The 22,323-nt window shown below is 41.7% G+C and overlaps 1 protein-coding gene across 1 annotated transcript in view; it reads left to right on the forward strand.

Moving 5' to 3' along the window:
* The window catches only part of lyrm4 (LYR motif containing 4), a 198,091-nt gene that overhangs the window by 39,212 nt on the left and 136,556 nt on the right, over positions 1–22,323 (forward strand). Inside the window, exon 2 of the mRNA XM_073073033.1 lies at positions 10,411–10,531. Coding sequence (XP_072929134.1) covers positions 10,411–10,531 — 121 coding nt within the window. The remainder of the gene's footprint in view (positions 1–10,410; positions 10,532–22,323) is intronic.

Here is a 22,323-nt window from a genome sequence, read left to right on the forward strand (position 1 = left end):
TTCAATAACAAAATTTACATTGATAATTTTAGGGTGACTGGAGGTAAGAATATGAGGGATAGCTGGATTGCTAAAACAATTGCTTTTTGCATGGTTATATTAAGATAAGTGATAGCAAGAATTCATGAATTGCAAAGCAGCATATAGCCTAGAGAACAAATCTTGGTTATTGATCGTCATTCAAATGACATGAAGCATATTTATGCAGTTGGAATATGAGAAATCAAGTTATGGGGAAATAATCTTTAATTGGCAAAAATCTGTATTTCATGATGCCCAAGAGTACTGACATGAAGGCATTGACCTAAATTAGATAGCTTCGCCTTTACCTCTGCAATGTTTGTGATCTGTGTAGGATTCTATAAGTAAAACCCAGAATTATGATATTTTTAGCTTACACATCACATCACTTGAGTGAATACATTAGTCTGTTTATAACCATTGTATTTGTGGCACAGCATATATGACTTAGCAAGAATTTTCACTGCCAAATCTCCATAGGTTTCAAACCATTACAGCGCCACATCATTATTCTTACCTAAAAAATCTTGTTTAAGACAGCGTGATTAAGATGAGTGAATATTTTCTTTACTGGGGTGTGTAAGTATAATTTAATGTATCAAATATTATTTTTAATTTGCGGGATCATGATTCAAAATCTTCACTCACCACATCATATCATCTACTAGAGTTTTTTAATTTGAAGGTCTGCAGAGGATAAAATAAGTTTTACATCTGAAAAAAAATCTATAGTTAGGATGCTAAACTTTAAAATCAGTGGTGTTTTCTTACAATCAGAATTTATGATGATAAATATTCTGTCAAACCTAGTTCCACACAGTGATGTACACTAGCCATCATCAGAACCAACCAGTATCTGGATTTCACATTGCTACAATTCCCTCTCTGGGATATAGAGTGGTATTATTTTTAATAAAATGTAACGAAATAAGCACAGGAGTGGTCTATAGGCTAGGATCATGGCTGATCTGTGCATCAGTTTGCATAGTTGTCAGTTCCTTAATATTAAAAATAAAATATATTTCTTTATTAAATACCCTCAATGGCCTAGCCTTTATAACCTTCCAAGTTAGGAAATTCCAGTGATTTGCCACCCTCTGTGAGAAGAATTTATTTTAAAAAAGTTCTATTGTGGAACATTCATCCCACTTGATTCATGTTTTGGTCATTTAAAATTGGTTCTTACACTCCGCAGATGTAATATTGGTAAAAATGCTGTTTGAGTGCTAAATGTCTTAGTAATCAAAATGCAGCTTTGTGATGGAGCAATTTGTGTTTAATGTGCAAAGACAAAACTATGCTGTCAACATCCTAGCGATTCAAAAGCTCCACTGCAAGTTGGACAAATATTGCAACTAGATCGTTCAGCTTAATACATGAGATGCAAAAAAAGAAAATTGTGATTTTTTTTTCATTCACTATTTCCTCTATCTTGATTAACTATTATATTTAAATTTGTATGTTACTCCCAGGGGGAAAAAATGCTTTCAATAGTGGTTGAAATGTGTGATTGAGCCTTTACACAATGTGAGTCATTGTTAATGTACAACATCTATAGAGAGAACTCGTGACTTTAACAGAGGTCAACCCACAGTGGAATCAAGAAACAGAGATGTAATTTATCAGTTTGGTCATATAATGAACCAAGGTATTTAGATAAAAATGACAAGTCAAGAAGGCAGCTCATTGCTGTTTGGGGATGAACAATAAATGTTGGCTTGGCCATGAACAGATTTCTTTTTTTAAAGTAATGGAATTGAATTCTTAGGGTGGTGCAAAGGGAAAACTAAAAGTCGGTATTAAAACTAGTATTAAAGGTAAGAGTCTAAATGTTTAGACCAGAAGATTGCAGAATACACAATAGAAAATGTATTGAAGTTGACACATCAAAAGGGCTTAAATCTGACATGCTATTTTTGATAATGTCCCTCTCATCTGGAAGCCATGTCGATTTCTGAAGTTTTATCCAGCATTATATTACATGGGAAAATAAGTATGCGCTATGTTAAAATATATCTGGCTTAAGAAATTATTTGCACTTTTTAAGGTCAAAGTTATTTCTGCAACAGTCCTATTTGTAAGGTGGCAACGATGACCCCTTCTCCCACCTCCAGCTCTCCTTTTCTTGGACACCCTGCTCTAGTTCTGTATCTGCTCTGGATCTTTTCACCTCTAATGCTGATGAGACATTAATTTCATCACATCACTCTCCTCCTCGAACCTTAGCCCTTCTGAATGCACTGTCCTCCACTCTCTTCAGCAATCCCAACCTTGCTATCAAACCCGCAACAAAGGATGCTACAGTAGTGTGGCAGACTGACCTCTATCTTGCTTAGGCCAGGTAACAACTTTCAGACGCCTCCTCTTACTTAACCCTTGAAAAGGACCCCACTCCAGACCAACAGAAACTCGACTCAGATGTAATCACTACCTCATTAAATCTAGAATACTCCCATACACTGCCACCAAAGATGTAGTTCCCTTACTCCGCACTGCTGGCTTCTGCATCCTGCCCAAGATCAACAAACATGACTGTCTGGGTAGGCCCATTATCTCTGCCTGCTCCTGCCCCACTGAATGCCTGTCCATATATTTTGACTCCATTCTATCCTCCTTGGTTTGGTCGCTTCCCACCTGCATCTGCAACACCTCACATGCTCTTGATCTCCTCAACAACTTTCAATTCCCTGGCCCTGACTGCCTCATTTTCACCATGGATGTCCAGTCCCTATATACTTCTATTGCCATCATGAAGGCCTTAAAGCTCTCTGCTTCTTGCTCAACAAAAGACACAACCAGTTCCCTTCTATCACCACCTTTCTCCATCTGGCAGAACTGGTCCTTACCCTCAACAATTTCTCCTTCAGCTCCTCCCACTTTCTCTAAACTCAAGGGATAGCCATGGGCATCTGCATGGGACCCAGCTATGTTTGCCTTTTCATTAGCTATGGAGAACAGTCCATGTTCTTAGCCTTTTCTAGTATTGCTCCCCAGCTCTTCTTGCGCTACATTGACAACTGCAGTGATGATACTTCAATGTCCTCGTCAATTTCATCATCTTTACTTCCAACTTCCACCCTGCCCTTAAATTCACATTTCTGACACCTCCTCGCCTTTCACAATCTCACTGTCTCCATCTTTGGAGACAAACTACCTACCAACATATTTTATAAACCTACTGATTCCCACAGCCATCTTTACTATACCTCTTCCCACCATGTGTCCTGTAAAAATGCTATTTCCTTTTCAAAGTTCCTTCTTTTCCACTGAATCTGTTCTTAGAATGAGGCTTTCCATTTCCGGCATCAGAGATGTCCACCACCTCCTTCAAAGCATGGGGTTTCTCTTCCACCACCATTGATGATGCCCTTTTCCCAGACACCAACACTCACTACATCTGTGGAAGACACTAGCAGTATGTTGGAAGATCCAGGACATGAAGTGTGTAAAGTTACCATAACCTAAAGAGAAGATTCTTGGGCAACTGAAAGATCTGAAGTTGGATACGTCATCTGGACCAGATGGTGTACACCCCAGAGTTCTAAAAAAGGTGGCTGAAGAAATTGTGGAGGCATTAGTAATGATCTTTCATGAATCACTAGATTTTGGAATGGTTCCAGAAGACTGGATGATTGCAAATGTCACTCCACTCTTCAAGAAGGGAGAGAGGCAGAGGAAAGGAAACTATAGACCAGTTAGTCTGACCTCAGTGGTTGGGAATATGTTGGAGTTGATTATTAAGGATGACGTCTCAGGGTACTTAGAAGCACATGATAAAATAGGCCGTAGTCAGCATGGTTTCCTCAAGGGAAAATCTTGCCTGACAATTCTGCTGGAATTCTTTGAAGAAATAGCAAGCAGGATAGACAAAGGAAAATCAGTTGATGTCGTTTACTTTGATTTTCAGAAGGCCTTTGACCAGGTGCTATATGAGGCTGCTTAACAAGCTATGAGCCTATGGTATTATAGAAAAGATTCTAGCACGGATGAAGCAGTGGCTGATTGGCAGGAGGCAAAGAGTGGGAATAAAAGGAGCCTTTTCTGACTGGCTGCTGGTGACTCGTGGTGTTGCACAGGGGTCTGTGTAGGGACGAGTGTTTTTTACATTGTATGTCAATGATTTGGATGATGGAATTAATGGCTTTGTTGCAAAGTTTGCAGATGATATGAATACAGGTGGAGGGGCAGGTAGTTTTGAGGAAGTAGGCTACAGAAGGACGTAAACAGATTAGGAAAATGGGCAAAGAAATGTCAGATGGAATACAATATCAGTAAGTGTATGGTCAGGCACTTCGGTAGAAGAAAATTTTGACTATTTTCTAAATTGAGAGAAAATACAAAAAATTTGAGGTGCAAAGGGACTTGGAAATCCTTGTGCAGAATTCGCTGAAGGTTAATTTGCAGGTTGAATCTGTGGTGAGGAAGGCAAATGCAATGTTAGCATTCATTTCAAAAGTACTAGAATATAAAAGTAAGGATGTAGTGTTGAGACTTTATAAAGCAGAGATGAGGCCTCATTTGGAGTGTTGTGAGCAAGTTTGGGCTCCCTATCTAAGAAAGGATGTGCTGAAACCGGAGGGGGTTCAAAGGAGGTTCATGAAAATTATTCCAGGATTGAATGGCTTGTCATATGAAGAATTTAGAAGGTTTCAACTTCATTGAAACCTATTGAATGGTGAAAGGCCTTGATAGAGAGGATGTTTCCTGTGGTGGGAGAGTCTGAGACCAGAGGACAGAGCCTCAGAATGGAGGGGTATCGAGATGAGGAGGAATTTCTTTAGCCAGAGAGTGGTGAATCTGTCAAATGCTATGCCTCAGGCAAATGTGGAGGCCAAGTCTTTATATACATTTAAGGCAGAATTTGACAGACTCTTGATTGGCCAGGGTAAGAAGGGAAAAAGGAGAAGCCAGGAGATTGGGGCTGAGAGGGAAATTGGATGAGGCAATAGTTCATCTGTGAATTTTTTGGGGTCACCTATTGTATTCAGTGCTCTGATGCAGCCTCCTAAATTGGCTAGATCTGACGTAAATTGGGGGATTGCTTTGTCAAGTACCTCCACTCCATTCACAAAAAGAGGAATTTCCCCATGGTTAACCATTTTAATTCCTATTCCCATTCCCACTCTGACATATCTCCATGGGCTTTTTTATCACAATGAGGCCATCTTGGGGCAATATCTTGTGTTATGTCTAAATAGCCTCCAGCTTATGGCATGAACATCGATTTCTTCTTCTGGTAATTTTTTTCCGTCCTTTTCTTCTATTCACCACTCTCGCCTCTTACCCCTTATCCTCGCCTGCCTATCACCTCTCCCTGGTGCCCCACCTTCCCTTTTTCTCATGGTCCATTCTCCTATTGTCAGGTTCCTTCTTCTCAAGTCTTTACTTTTCTTATCCACCTGGCTTCGCCTATCACCTTCTGACTAATCCTCTTAACTCCTGCACCCCACCTTTTTATTCTGGCATTTTCCCCCTTCCTTGCCAGTCATGAGGAAAGGTCTCAGCCCGAAATGTTGACTGTTTATTCATTGCCATAGATGCTGCTTGACTGCTGAGTTCCTCCAGCATATTATGTGTGTAGCTCTGGATTTCCAGCATCTGCAGAATCTCTTGTGTTTATTATTATCCTATTTGTAATTTATTTCCCCATTACTATTAAGTTTCTAGCTGAGTAGATCAATCAGTGACAGGGACTGTAATGCCTCTCTGTTGTTGCTTTGTAACAATATTAAAACTTGAAGCTTTCTGTATTTGTTTAGTCATGATTAAAGATTATTTTCCTCTCATCTTTGTAGGTCACTGAAAACCACGTAATCTGTTGTGATTGAAATGTACTTTCAATTAAATTATTCAGTGATTCTTGGCTCAAAGACTCTTAAGAAATTTTGACATGTCATTTGTTTAAATGTCTGTCTCCGAATACTGTAAAGCTACCAGAGAACGAGCAGTCTGATATGGACCAGCTGCAAATGAGAATTAGATTTCCTATTAAGCAAATCCTATTAACAATACCGCCCCATGTCTCTTCATAGGTGAACAGGCCCTAATTAAAAGTGTTGCCATCTGCCAGTGTGCAGCAGTGGATTGGCATTCACTAGCCCAGTGAAACCTTATTGATTGAAATGTATTATGTATGAGCTTGCAGGGTTGTGTTAGCAATGGAAAGAAAATGAAGATAAACTTATAGACACGAAACTAAGTGTGACTCAATTCGTCCCAATTAAGGTGTGCAGGTGATATAAAATTGTTTTAGCTAAATCATGAGAAAGGCTGAATGTTGTTTCAGTAATTTGCATAGTACACTGAACAGGAATGTGGGAGTTCTCTTTCTGTATTTGCAATAATATCACTTCGTAGTTTTTGTGACCTGGATATTTTGTGCAGACACCTGTAGGTCATCACAGAGAAATGAACAAAATGATACTGTTACGAACCCCGTAACTGGGTCACTTACCAGCAAAGATAGAGAGGTCCGTTGAAGTCTGATGATACTATTTTTAACAGTATTTATTAGTAAAAATACACAAAAATAATATCAATGCAAATATACAGATAATATACGTCGTCAATACTAAATCTAAAAGTGCGGGTATAATAATAATCAATAAGAAATAAGCTCTATCGTTGTCTAGGGGATAATGTATTGTCCGATGGAAATATAAAGTTCACTCAGTTCATGCAGGCTGCAGCCTTTGGGGACCGCTGGGTTGCAATGGTTGGAGAGAGAGAGAGATTTGGGAGAAAAACTTGCCGATTCCTTTTATGATTGCGATCCGTCGGAGTCTCGTTGGTGTGGCCGTTCACTTGTGGCCTCTTCTTTAGCTAAGCCGTTCTTCCGTGGTGAACCCACCAATCCCAGGCAAGGGAAGGACGCACACGAGCCCCCCCATCGGCTGTCGCTATTAAACGTTGTCACGGGATTTCTAGCGTTTCTCCTGGTGCGTCTAAAGGGGTTGTTCCCCAGACCCTCTTTTATCCTTACTCACGGGGTCTCAGATGCAATCCCTCAACCAGCCCACTCTGGTCGTCCCCTGAGGGGCTTCAATGAATAGTACAGTACTCAATACACAATTCTGTCTCCAAGAGACAATAGCCGTTATCAATGGTTTTGTTTCGCTGAGGCCAGGACACATTCCAAACCTTGTGGATTCTCTCTCATTTCCTGGGTCCCAGACCCGAATTAATAGTGATCTTGCGATTCTCAAAAAGGAGGGGGTGACTTTGTACCCTTCGGCCCCTCAGAGTTGTGGCACATTCGTAACAATACAAAGAAAGCACAGAAATAGTCCTAATTGTTGAACTAATGCAGAAGACACACGGAAGTTTATAGGCATTCTGAAAAGACGCATAATAGGCCACCGCAAGTAGAAAAAAATGTACAGATTTAATGACAATAGAACTTCGTGGAGTGAGAGAAAAACATTTTATAAAGGGTACAAAGTGTGCAAGATGATGAAAGAGAAAAAAATTGCCTAAAGAAAGTTGCTGGGACTGTAAAGTAAGAAAGATGTCAGAACAATATTTAAGGAAAATGAATATGAGTGAACAACATACAATTGCTGCAGGAGATCAGCATGTCAGCCAATATCTATGAACAGTTGACATTTGGGGCCATGACCCTTCGTCAGGACTGGAAAGAAAAAGAGTAAAATTCAGCAGTGATGAAATGGGGAAGGAAAGATTGGATTAAGAGCTGGGATGGACAGGAGAACATTAAAGAATAAGATAAGTGATTTAAATCTGAATATCTAAGAATTGACTGAATCAAAGAATAAGACTAAACAATTTAAATCGTTTCATTTCTGAGCCTTTGAAGTTGCTTGGCATCATACTAACAGTGATCACATTTTTATGAGGGTGTCTTTTTTTGTTAAGTATGACCTTTAACTTTGCATGGCATTTAAAGTTGGAAGACACTTCAAGCTTATAAGAACAATGCAAACATAGAATAACAATGCAAGGATAATTGGAAAAGTAAGTTTACAATTGTGTAAGTTAAGTAACATAAATTTGCCAAATTAAAAAGATGTTTCGATCTCAAAATTTCTCAAACGTTGGTTCAGGGTAGGAATGGAGCCAAGAATCAAAGTGATGGGCAACTGGAAGCTCAAGGTTGTCTATGCAAATTGAATAGACATGTTCTGCAAAGTGTTACTCGTTCATTGTACAGATTTTTAAATGTAGTTGGAGCCAAATTGTGAACACTAACTGCAATTCCCTAAATTGGAAGAAGTTGAAATGGATTGTTACATCACCTGAAAGCGTGTTTTCATCACTAGATAGTGGAAAGAGACCAAGTAAAGGACCATGGGTTGCATCTTTACAATTACATGGAAAAGTGAGAAGTAGTTGGGAGAGGTGGAAGTGTGGTCCACAGATTTGCAGAGAAAATTATTTCTGCAGTTCTGAAATAGGAAGGGGGGGGTGCGAGGCTCTGTTTAGTTGTTGAAAACTATGGAAGTTAGTAGATATTTTGAAGGCTGATCCATTAGGGGTTAGTAGGCAGTGAGTTCCAGGAGAACATGCGGTGTAAGTTGTGATACAGGGAAAGAGGTGGGATGCAACCAAAGGTTCTGTTAACTATCATAGAAGGAAGGCCACAGTTAAAGAATAAGGAAGACATCTCAGAAGCACATTTTATGGAGATTCACATGATCAGAGCAACTATAATAGACATTCAAGTTCCAATCATAGTCACTGTATCACACAACACAGTAAAGCTCTTCACCCTGTCATGCCCATGCCAACCTTCATTTACCAACACTTTGCTGTATATCATATGGCAGATAGGGTTAACAAAATTTGCTTTATTAATGGACTAAACGACGGTTGATTAAGTCTTGAGCCACATTACTAAAGACAGTATGGAAGAGAGTTAAGTAATAGTATGATATCTGGCCATTAATATTTGTACATGGATATATATATATATAGTAGATTGAAGGAAACCTTTCATGAAATAATGTCTATTACTTAGTGTTATAGGGACGAGGGTGTGAATGTTGCATGCTCACATTAGTTGTATAAATAATGATTTGTTAAAATTAGAATAAGATTACACTCCCTCCTGTGTTTTGAATTTCCATTTGCAAATTGAATTAATTTTTTTAAACTTGCAGAGCCTGAGAGTAGAGGGTTGAACCTTAAAAGGTAGATATACTTTAATAAAACAGTGTTGGCTCAGTGATGGTGTTGGAGATGCTGCTCCCGATCCGGACTGACTGAGGTCTCCCAGTCAGGAAGTCTAAGATCCAGTTGCAGAGGGAGGCGTTCAGGCCCAGTAGGCTCAGCTTTCCAATCAGTTTCTGAGGGGTGATTGTGTTGAATGCTGAACTGAAGTCTATGAACAGCATCCGAACGTACGTGTCTGTCCAGGTGGGTTAGGGCCAGGTGGAGGGTGATGGCAATGGCATCGTCTGTTGAGCGGTTGGGACGGTACACAAACTGCAGGGGGTCCAGTGAGGGGGGCAGCAGGGTCTTGATATGCCTCATGACGAGCCTCTCAAAACACTTGATGATGATGGAAGTGAGTGCAACAGGACAGTAGTCATTGAGGCAGGACACTGAAGACTTCTTCAGCACGAGGACGATGGTGGCAGCCTTGAAGCACGTTGGAACGGTGGTGCTGCTCAGGGAGATGTTGAAGATGTCAGTGAGAACATCTGCTAGCTGGTCTGCACATCCTCTGAGCACTCTACCAGGGATGTTGTCTGGTCCAGCAGCCTTCCGTGGGTTGACCCTGCACAGGGTTCTTCTCACGTCGGCCACGTAGAGACACAGCACCTGGTCATTTGTAGGAGGGGTGGACTTCCTCGCCACCACATCATTTTCTGCCTCAAACCAGGCATAGAAGTTATTCAGCGCACTTGGGAGGGAGGCATCACCTGCACAGTCAGGTGATGTCTTGTAATTGGTGATGTCCTGGATGCCCTTCCACATGTGCCGCATGTCGCTGTTGTCCTGGAAGTGGCTGTGGATTCGCTGGGCATGTGCACGCTTTGCCCCTCTGATGGCTCGGGACAGTTTTGCCCTTGCTGTTGTTAGAGCTGCCTTGTCACCTGCTCTGAAGGCGGAGTCGCGGGACCTCAGCAGCTCACGCACCTCTGCGGTCATCCATGGCTTCTGGTTGGCACGTATAGTGATGGTCTTGGACAGAGTAACATCATCAATGCACTTTCTGATGTAGGATAATAAAGGAGCAATCTAAATTTTGTTGTTTTAAATAAGGTATTGATTAAAATATTACCGAACAATTAACATGTAAGGAAGCCCAAAATAAGGGACCACAAAAATGTTTTTATGTTAAATGTGTCTATGTGAACAAAGTGCCATAAAATAGGATTGAATTCTGTCAAAATAAATGCTAATGTGTTCCTTTTCATCTTTAAGGACATTTGCACTCAGGAGGATTAGGGATACTTTTCGAGAACACAAAAATGAGGCAAATACTGAAGTTATCCAAGAGCTAATAGAAAAGGCTAAAACCAACATGGAAGTTATTAAGAGACAGGTAAGGCACCTTTGGAGCTAAATTTTTTGTCTTCGTATATCTACTAATTTGCTAATCTCATTCAATTTCTACTTAAATATAAATTAGACAATGTGCAACTACCAAGTTAAGTGATTGCAGCAGAAGGATCTTATCAAAGGGTATTTTGGTCAGAGTCGGGGTAGATTTGTGATCAGCAGTGTTGCTAGGGATTTCCTGATTTGGGGGGAATAGAATCAGAATCAGGTTTATTATCGGTGCGAGCAGCGGAGCGGGAATAAGGAGTGCTCGTGATCGACATACGACTGGAGATCGGAGGATCAGCCGTTGTAGGTAGGCCGAGACCCTCGGACCTACCTGGAGAATACCTGAGGAGGAAGGTAAAGCTGTGCAAGCGCGGGTGATGTCAGCGGCGAGCGCGAACTTTAAAAAGCGGCCCACTTTCAGGAGCGGGCAGCAGAGTGCACAGGAGCAGAGTGCTGGGCTTTGGCTCAGCGGGCTTCGGCGCAAGAGGACTTCGGCAAGAAGCCTGTTTTTCATTTATTCTGACTAATCTGGGATCAGGTAATGGGGGAGACAGTTAGAGCAGTGGTGTGCTCCGTATGCAGTATGTGGGAGGTCAGGGTCAACACAGTTGTTCCTGATGACCACACCTGCAATAGGTGCATCCAGCTGCAGCTCCTATCAGACCGAGTTAGGGAATTGGAGCAGGAGCTGGATGAACTACGGATCATTCGGGAGGCAGAGGCAGAGATAGATAAGAGTTATCGGGAGGCAGTCACACCGAAAAGACAGGAGGTAGGCAAATGGGTGACAGTCAAGAGAGGCAGGGGGAGCAGACAGAGAGAGAAGAGCACCCCTGTGGCCGTTCCCATCAAAAATAAGTATACCGTTTTGGATACTGTTGGTGGGGATGACCTACCAGGAACAAGCTGCAGTGGTCCTGTCTCTGGCACTGAGGTTGGACCCGCGACTAGGAAAGGGAGGAGGGAAGAGAAGAGAGCGGTAGTGATAGGGGATTCTATAGTCGGGGGGCGGATAGGAGATTTTGTGGGGAAGATCAGGAGTCTCGGATGGTATGTTGCTTCCCTGGTGCCGGGGTCCGAGACATCTCAGATCGGGTGCAGGTTATTCTCGAGAGGGAGGGCAAGAATCCAGATGTTGTGGTCCATGTAGGGACCAATGACGTGGGTAGGATGAGTGAGGGGGTCCTGCGTAGGGAGTTCAGGGAGTTAGGTGCGAAGCTGAAGAGCAGGACCTCCAGGGTAACAATCTCAGGATTGCTACCTGTGCCACGTGCGAGTGAGGCAAGGAACAAGAGGATTATAAAGATTAATATGTGGCTGAGAGGATGGTGCAGGAGGGAGGGCTTCAGGTTTGTAGATAATTGGGCTTTGTTCCAGGGAAGGTGGGATTTGTTCCGAAAGGACGGTTTACACCTGAACTGGAGCGTTACTAACATTCTTGCAGGGAAGTTTGCTAGAGCTTCTTGGGGGGGTTTAAACTAAATTTGCAGGGGGCGGGGATCCAGAATGTGAGAGAGAATAGCGAGAGGAAGAATAAAGGACAGGTGGGGACTGCACGGTTCCGGAATATTAAGTGTGTAGTAGAGGAAGGTGGGGTGGAACAAGTGATAAGGAGGACTCGTGTACAGAGGGATGGTCTGACGGAACATGGAGTTAAATGTGTTGAAAGAATAAGTAAATGTAGGAAGGACAACAAAATTCTAGGGGCCCGATGGGAGTTCGGGGAGCTGGGTTAAGCACAATAGGCAGCGATTCAAACAGAGAGAGGAGAAATGGGTTAAAAATGCTAAATAAGGCGAATGAGCTTGAAGCCCAGGTGCGAATGGGTAACTATGATGTTGTTGGGATAACGGAGACATGGCTGCAGGGAGATCAGACCTGGGAAATGAATGTACAAGGGTATACGTGCTATCATAGGGACAGAAATGTGGGCAGAGGGGGTGGGGTGGCCCTGTTGGTGAGGAATGAGATTCAGTCCTTTGCAAGGGGGGACATAGGGTCAGGAGAAGTAGAGTCTGTGTGGATAGAACTGAGGAACAGTAAGGGCAAAAGGACCCAAATGGGTGTTGTCTACAGGCCACCAAACAGTAGCATGGATATTGGGTGCAAGTTGAATAGGGAGTTAACATTGGCATGTGACAAAGGTAATGTCGCAGTAGTTATGGGGGATTTCAACATGCAGGTGAACTGGGAGAATCAGGTTGGTGCTGGACCACAGGATAGGGAGTTTGTAGAGTGCCTACGGGATGCATTCTTGGAACAACTTGTACGAGAGCCGACCAGGGACAAGACTATTCTGGATTTAGTATTATGTAATGAACAGGATTTGATAAGCGATCTCGCAGTAAAGGAGCCATTAGGAGGTAGTGATCACAATATGATAAGCTTTTATCTGCAATTTGAGAAGGATAAGGGCAGCTTGGAGGTGTCAGTGTTGCAGATGAACAGGGGAAACTATGCAGCCATGAGGGAGGAGCTGCCCAAAGTTGACTGGACGGATAGCCTAGCAGAAAAGACAGTGGAACAGCAATGGCAGGTATTCTTGGGAATAATGCACAAGGTGCAAAATCAGTTCATCCCCCAGAGAAGGAAGGATTCAAAGGGGGGAAAGGGGCCTCAGTGGTTGACAAAGGAAGTCAGAGACTGCATAGCATTAAAAAAAAGGAAATATGACAGATCTAAGGTGAGTGGGAGGACAGATGATTGGGAAGTTTTTAAGGAACAACAGAAGTTAACTAAAAAGACAATATGGGGAGAAAAAATGAGGTACGAACGCAAGCTAGCCAGGAATATAAAGGAAGATAGCAAAAGCTTTTTTAGGTATGTGAACAGAAAGAAGATAGTTAAGAACAATGTTGGGCCCTTGAAGAATGAATTGGGTGAAATTGTTATGAGAAACAGAGAAATGGCAGAAGAATTTAATGAGTACTTTAGATCTGTTTTCACTAAGGAAGACACAAGCAATCTCCCAGATGTATGGATGGGCCAAGGACATAGGGTAACAGAGGAAATGAAACAGATTGACATTCGGAAGGAAATGGTGATGAGAAGACTGATGGGACTGAAGGCTGACAAATCCCCAGGTCCAGATGGTCTGCACCCTAGGGTACTAAAGGAGGTGGCCCTGGAAATTGTGGATGCATTGGTAATCATTTTCCAATGTTCCTTAGATTCAGGATCAGTTCCTGAGGATTGGAGAATGGCTAATGTTATCCCACTTTTTAAGAAAGGAGGGAGGGAGAAAACAGAGAACTATCGACCTGTCAGCCTGACATCGGTGGTGGGGAAGATGCTAGAGTCCATTATTAAGGATGAAATAGTGGCATATCTAGATAGCAGTGATAGGATTGGGCCGAGCCAGCATGGATTTACCAAGGGTAAATCATGCTTGACTAATCTGTTGGAGTTTTTCGAGGATGTAACCAGGAAGTTAGATGGGGGAGATCCAGTGGATGTAGTGTACCTCGATTTTCAGAAGGCATTTGATAAGGTCCCACATAGAAGATTGGTGGGTAAAATCAAAGCTCAGGGGATCGGGGGGAAGGCATTGACGTGGATAGAAAACTGGTTGGCAGATAGAAAGCAAAGGGTAGCGGTGAATGGGTGTTTCTCAGAATGGCAGGTGGTGACTAGTGGGGTGCCACAGGGCTCGGTATTGGGACCACAGCTGTTTACCATTTACGTTAACGATTTGGATGAAGGCATAGAAAATAACATCAGCAAATTTGCTGATGATACTAAGCTGGGTGGCATTGTGACATGTGATGAGGATGTTAGGAGAATTCAGGGTGACTTGGATAGGCTGGGTGAGTGGGCAGATACTTGGCAGATGGCGTTTAATGTGAATAAGTGTGAGGTTATCCACTTTGGGAGTAAGAACAGGAAGGCAGATTATTATCTGAACGGTATAGAGTTGGGTAAGGGAGTAATACAAAGAGATCTCGGAGTCCTTGTTCATCAGTCACTGAAGGTGAATGAGCAAGTGCAGCAGGCAGTGAAGAAGGCTAATGGAATGTTGGCCTTTATTACAAAGGGAATTGAGTACAAGAGCAAGGAAATCCTCTTGCATTTGTACAGGGCCCTGGTGAGACCACACCTGAAGTATTGTGTACAGTTTTGGTCTCCAGGGTTAAGAGGAAGTGCAGCGTAGATTCATGAGGTTAATTCCTGGGATGTCTGGACTGTCTTACGCAGAGAGGTTAGAGAGACTGGGCTTGTACACGCTGGAATTAAGGAGATTGAGAGGGGATCTGATTGCAACATATAAGATTATTAAGGGATTGGACAAGATAGAGGCAGGAAATATGTTCCAGATGCTGGGAGAGTCCAGTACCAGAGGTCATTTAGGACAGAGTTAAGGAAAAACTTCTTCTCCCAGAGAGTTGTGGGGGTCTGGAATGCACTGCCTCGGAAGGTAGTGGAGGCCAATTCTCTGGATGCTTTCAAGAAGGAGCTAGATAGGTATCTTATGGATAGGGGAATCAAGGGATATGGGGACAAGGCAGGAACCGGGTATTGATAGGAATTGATCAGCCATGATCTCAAAATGGCGGTGCAGGCTCGAAGGGCCGAATGGTCTACTTCTGCACCTATTGTGTATTGTCTATCACTGACCTAAGTCATGAAATGTGTTATTTTTTGGCAGCAGTACAGTGCAAGACATAAAAAAATACTATCTGTTACCAAAAAAAAGTGTGAAAGGAATACTGGGGTAGTTTTTATGGGTTCATGGACTGTTCAGAAATCTGACGGCTGAGAGGAAGAAGCTTAAAATGTTGAGTATGGGTCTTTAGACTCCTGTAACTCCTCCCTGATAGTAGTATAGATGGTAGGATAGATCCTCTGAGATATTGATGGCCAGGAACATGAAGCAGCTCACCCTTTCCACCAATGACTCCTCATTGAGGTCTGTTGTGTCTTCTCCCAACTTCTGCTTCCTGCAGTCTGTAATCAATTCCTTGGTCTTACTGACACCACTCAAGCCAATCTATCTTGCTCCTCCTTGCCATGTGAGTTTCCATTGGCGAATTTATAGATAACATTTAAGCTGTGCCTAACCTTGCAGTCGTGTGGAGCAAAAGTAGAGCAATGTTCTAAGCTCACATCCTTGAGTGAGTAAAGAAAATATGTTATTTATAATCCACATTGACTGTGGTGTTTAAAAAGGAATATTTGGAGGTTCCAGTGATGTCATCGCCCAGAATGACAGCTTAAGTCAATAGTTCCTCCGGAAAAACGCATACTTTGCCCCATTAATCCATGCAATATAAGACCTTTCGAAAATATCTGAATTGGTAAGGAGAGCAAGAATGGGGAAAAAGAATGGAGATTAAAAAAGCGTCACTGCAGAGCCTGTGGACGAGAGGTGTGCAGTGCGCGGCTCTCCTATCCAAACGCGTGGCAGCGAGGCTGACGATGGGCCTTGTTCAGGCAAAGCGGCAAATATGATAAAAATTCTGGAAGAGATACAGGGAGTTCCAAAAAGATATAAAACAGCAACTAAATGATATCAAGTCAGAGCTCACCAACATCAATCAAAAAATAGCAGTGGCAGAGACACGAATTGAGAAGGTGAAAGATCGCATGGAAAACGTGGAACAGATACTAAGTAAGATGGTAAAAATACTAAATCAACAGGTAAGTAAACTGCTTGACCAGGAGGGAAGATCATGACGGAAAACTATCAGGATATACAATGTACCCGAAGGAGTGGAGGGTTTGTCTATGATGGAGTTTGTAGGAAAGTTTCTGTGGGACACGCTGGAGATTCCTTCGACTATGGAGCTTGAAATTGAGAGGGCAGATCGTGTGCTCACCCCAAGGCCTACTGGAGACAGAAGATAAGCCACGCTAAATAGTAATTAGATTGCTTCGATACAATATCAAGGTGGAGATTCTATGAAGGGCCTGGGGAAAGAAGAGGGTGCTTTTGGACGGGAAATTAATATATTTCGATCAAGATTACTCCCCAACAGTCCTGCAAAAATGTAAAGAATACTCTGAAGTAAAGCGAATATTAAAGCAAGGAAAGATTGGTTTCCAGACTCCGTACCCTGCTAAACTGCGAGTGTTTTATGAGGATGGAATCCAACTGTATCAGACAGTGGAAGAGGCGACTACAGACATGAAGGCCAGAGGGTTGCCCGTCAGCGTGATCAAACCAAGGGAAAACCTGGCTGAGCAGTTATCACGCTCTGCTTGGGAAATAGTGAGAGAATCGAGAAAGCAGGAGGCGGGAGGAGGGCGACAGAAGTATATCAGGAAGAGACTGTGAGGTTTCCGAAGACAGCCCTCACCCCCTCCGGAAGAGCCATAAGCTTTGGCTAACTTTAAAAGTGTTGATAAGTTAAACAGAAGCAAAAATAGACTTTGCTCTACCTATCTCAAGAAATGCTTATTATAATGTGGATTTTATATTACTCAATTATTCTTTTTTATTCATTCATTCACTCCTTTTTCCCCACGTAAATGAGAATATATGTATGGGAAGAATACACAGGGAAATCTTTTCTGTGTAATGGACATAGATTTGTTCACTTACTTTTATGGGTACTGCAATGGGAGCCCTCAACACAGAGATAGGAGGGGCTATCCCTCATAGCTAGACATTTCCTCTAGCTCAACCCAGGGTCATCTACTAGAGACTTCAGCCTTGGAATCATACCTTCATTGCCTTTTTTTATTATTCGTGTTCCTTGGTTCTTTCTTGTTCAGGGAGTAGATCAATTAAGTTTTATTCTGCTAATTTCAATGATATATCGACAGATAAATACACATGGCTAAGGACAAAGTAAAATTCATTTCTTTTAATTTCAATGGGCTGTTAAATCAAATCAAGTGCAGTAGAATTCTATCCAAAATGAAAAAAGAACAAACCCATGAAGTATTTTTACAGGAAACTCACTTAAGTGATAATGAGCATGGAAAACTAGAGAATGGGCTTCACTAATTTGCTTTTCTCCTCATATAAATCAGGACATAGGAGAGGAGTTGCTATTCTTATCTCAAGCAAGCTAAATTTTGAAAAAGTATTAAAAATGGGAGATAAGGAGGGCAGATATATTCTGGTAAGGGGGAATATGGATGGAAATTCAGTTACTCTATTGAATACATGCACACCCCCAGGAAGTGATATTAGTTTCTTTCAGAAAATTACTAATATTATGGTAACAGAAACAGAAGGTCTCCTGATATGTGGGGGAGACTTAAATTTACAATTACAAACAAAGTTAGACTCTTCCAATAGAAAAACCTATGAAACAAAATCCTTACATAAGAAAGTTAATACACTTTTTGAGGATGTTGTTCTAATATGGAGGGACCTTTTCCCCAACAGAAGAGATTACACTCATTATTCTGCCCCCTATTCTGTATATACAAGAATAGACTATTTCATAACATTTGGAAAAGACAAAGACAAAATAAACACCTATGGAATTGGGACAATAGATGTAAGTGACCATGAACCTATATATTTATCTGTTGATTTTGACCTACAACCAAAGAATACTATTTGGAAACTAAATTCAAGTCTACTCAATGATCCCTACTTTAAGGAACAAATTAAAAAAGAAATTGGTCTTTACTTAGAATTCAATGATAATGGAGAGGTTTCACCTCCCATTCTATGGGATACTCTGAAGGCTGTCTTAAGAGGGAAATTTATAGCGATATCTTCATATAAGAAAGGAATAAAACATTAGAGGAATGACAAAATAGACTGAAGAAACTAGAAAAAAAAACACAAATTGAATTTGGCACAGGATACATTAGGGGAAATTTTAAAAAATTAGGAATAAAATTAATAGTTTAGCTACACAAGAAATCAGGAAAAAATTAATGTTTCTGAAACAGAGGCATGAAAGTGGATCTAACTCTATGTAAATACTGGCGTGGAAACTGAAAAAAAAAAGTAGAAAATACAATTCATAGAATTAGGGATCCAAGAACAAAAATGATAAAAAAAAAAGCTAAGTGAAATTCAAAATCCTGGTGGAACACAGCAGGCCAGGCAGTATCTATAGGGAGAAGCGCTGTCGACGTTTCGGGCCGAGACCCTATAGATGCTGCCTGGCCTGCTGTGTTCCACCAGCATTTTGTGCATGTTGTTTGAATTTCCAGCATCTGCAGATTTCCTCGTGTTTGCTAAGTGAAATTCAAGAAGCTTTTGAAGTGTTTTACAAAACTCTATATTCCAACGCTCAAGGAGGAAGCATAACCCAAATTGACACCTTCCTGAATTCTCTAGAGTTACCCACTTTAAGCGAAGAACAAAATAGAATGATGACTGCTGACATAACTGAAGTTGAACTAAAAGCTACAATTATTGGCTTAAATTAAGCAAGTCACCAGGGTCAGATGGGTATACGGCAGAGTGGTATAAAGAATTTTAAAATGAATTAATTCCTGTCTTACTCCCCACACTGAACTGGGCTCTAAAAAAAGCACAAATGCCACCCAGCTGGAAGGAAACCATGATCTCAGCTATACCGAAAGAAGGCAAGGATAAAATGGAATGTGGGTCATTTAGACCAATATCCGTTCTTAATGTAGATTATAGATTATTTACCTCCATCATGGCCAAATGATTAGAAGAGTTTTTACCATACTGATACATAATAATCAGACAGGTTTTATACAACAACGTCAAGCACAAGACAATATAACCATATAACAATCACAGCACGGAAACAGGCCATTCTGGCCCTCCTAGTCCGTGCCAAACACTTAATCTCACCTAGTCCCTCCTACCCGCACTCAGCCCATAACCCTCCACTCCTTTCCTGTCCATATACCTATCCAATTTTACCTTAAATGACACAACTGAACTGGCCTCTACTACTTCTACAGGAAGCTCATTCCACACAGCTGTCACTCTCTGAGTAAAGAAATACCTCCTCATGTTTCCCTTAAACTTTTGCCCCCTAACTCTCAAATCATGTCCTCTCGTTTGAATCTCCCCTACTCTCAATGGAAACAGCCTATTCACGTCAACTCTATCTATCCCTCTCAACATTTTAAATACCTCGATCAAATCCCCCCTCAACCTTCTACGCTCCAATGAATAGAGACCTAACTTGTTCAACCTTTCTCTGTAACTTAAGTGCTGAAACCCAGGTAACATCCTAGTAAATCGTCTCTGCACTCTCTCTAATTTATTGATATCTTTCCTATAATTCGGTGACCAGAACTGTACACAATATTCCAAATTTGGCCTTACCAATGCCTTGTACAATTTTAACATTACATCCCAACTTCTGTACTCAATGCTCTGATTTATAAAGGCCAGCGTTCCAAAAGCCTTCTTCACCACCCTATCTACATGAGACTCCACCTTCAGGGAACTATGCACTGTTATTCCTAGATCTCTCTGTTCCACTGCATTCCTCAATGCCCTACCATTTACCCTGTATGTTCTATTTGGATTATTCCTGCCAAAATGTAGAACCTCACACTTCTCAGCATTAAACTCCATCTGCCAACGTTCAGCCCATTCTTCTAACCGGCATAAATCTCCCTGCAAGCTTTGAAAACCCACCTCATTATCCACAACACCTCCTACCTTAGTATCATCAGCATACTTACTAATCCAATTTACCACCCCATCATCCAGATCAGTTATGTATATTACAAACAACATTGGGCCCAAAACAGATCCCTGAGGCACCCCGCTAGTCACCGGCCTCCATCCCGATAAACAATTATCCACCACTACTCTCTGGCATCTCCCATCTAGCCACTGTTGAATCCATTTTATTACTCCAGCATTAATACCTAACGACTGAACCTTCTTAACTAACCTTCCATGTGGAACTTAGTCAAAGGCCTTGCTGAAGTCCATATAGACTACATCCACTGCCTTACCCTCGTCAACATTCCTCGTAATTACTTCAAAAAATTCAATAAGGTTTGTCAAACATGACCTTCCACGCACAAATCCATGCTGGCTACTCCTAATCAGATCCTGTCTATCCAGATAATTATAAATACTATCTCTAAGAATACTTTCCATTAATTTACCCACCACTGATGTCAAACTGACAGATCTATAATTGCCAGGCTTACTTCTAGAACCCTTTTTAAACAATGGAACCACATGAGCAATACGCCAATCCTCCGGCACAATCCCCGTTTCTAATGACATCTGAAAGATCTCCGTCAGAGCTCCTGCTATCTCTACACAAACTTCCCTCAAGGTCCTGGGGAATATCCGGTCAGGACCAGGAGATTTATCCACTTTTAAATTTCTTAAAAGCGCCAGTACTTCCACCTCTTTAATTGTCATAGGTTCCATAACTTCCTTACTTGTTTCCCACACCTTACACCATTCAATATCCTTCTCCTTAGTGAATACCGAAGAGAAGAAATCGTTCAAAATCTCTCCCATCTCCCTCGGCTCCACACATAGCTGACCACCCTGATTCTCTAAGGGACCAATTTTATCCCTCACTATCCTCTTGCTTTTAATATAACTGTAGAAGCCTTTCGGATTTACTTCCACCTTATTTGCCAAACCAAACTCGTAACTTCTTTTAGCTTTTCTAATCTCTTTCTTAAGTTTCCTTTTACATTCTTTATATTCCTCGAGCAATTCCTTTACTCCATGCTGCCTATATCTATTGTAGACATCCCTCTTTTTTCGAACCAAGTTTCTAATATCCCTTGAAAACCATGGCGCTTTCAAACCTTTAACCTTTCCTTTCAACCGAACAGGAACATAAAGATTCTGTACCCTCATAATTTCACCCTTAAATGACCTCCATTTCTCTATTACATCCTTCCCATAAAACAACTTGACCCAATCCACTCTCTCTAAATCCCTGCGCATCTCCTCAAAGTTAGCCTTTCTCCAATCAAAAATCTCAACTCTAGGTCCAGTCCTGTCCTTCTCCATAATTATATTGAAGCTAATGCTATTGTGATCACTGGACCCGAAGTGCTCCCCAACACATACATCTGTCAGCTGACCTATTGCATTCCCTAACAGGAGATCCAACACTGCCCCATCTCTAGTCGGTACTTCTATGTATTGTTGCAAAAAGCTATCCTGCACACATTTCACAAACTCTAAACCATCCAGCCCTTTTACAGAATGAGCTTCCCAATCTATGTGTGGAAAATTAAAATCTTCCACAATCACCACCTTGTGTTTACTACAAATATCTGCTATCTCCTTACACATTTGCTCTTCCAACTCACGCTCCCCATTAGGTGGCCTATAATACACTCCTATCAGTGTTACTACACCTTTCCCATTCCTCAATTCCACCCAAATAGCCTCCCTAGAGGAGCTCTGTAATCTATCCTTCTAAAGCACCGCCATAAGATTTTCTCGGACAAGCAATGCAACACCTCCTCCTCTGGCCCCTCCTACTCTATCACACCTGAAGCAACTAAATCCAGGAATATTTAGTTGCCAATCACACCCTTCCTGCAACCATGTTTCACTAATAGCTGCAACATCATAATTCCAGGTATCAATCCACACTTTAAGCTCATCCACCTTTCTTACAATGCTCCTAGCATTAAAATAGATACATTTAAGATACTCTCCACCTCCTCCTCTCTTTTCATCCCTAGCAATGCATTCAAATTTATTATCCTTTTCTTTCTTCTCCCCTACAACTTCGGGCTGAGCGCATCCCTTCTCCATCACCTGCCTTTCCTCCCTCACACACTGTCTACTTACTTGCTCTACTGGTGAACTAACCTCCTCTCCCATAGTTTCCTCGAATTGATTTCCGCCCCCCCATCTTACTAGTTTAAAGTCTGCCCCTTAGCCCTAGC

This window comes from Hemitrygon akajei, chromosome 20 (genome assembly GCF_048418815.1).
Source record: "Hemitrygon akajei chromosome 20, sHemAka1.3, whole genome shotgun sequence".
Classification (NCBI taxonomy): Eukaryota; Metazoa; Chordata; class Chondrichthyes; order Myliobatiformes; family Dasyatidae; genus Hemitrygon; species Hemitrygon akajei.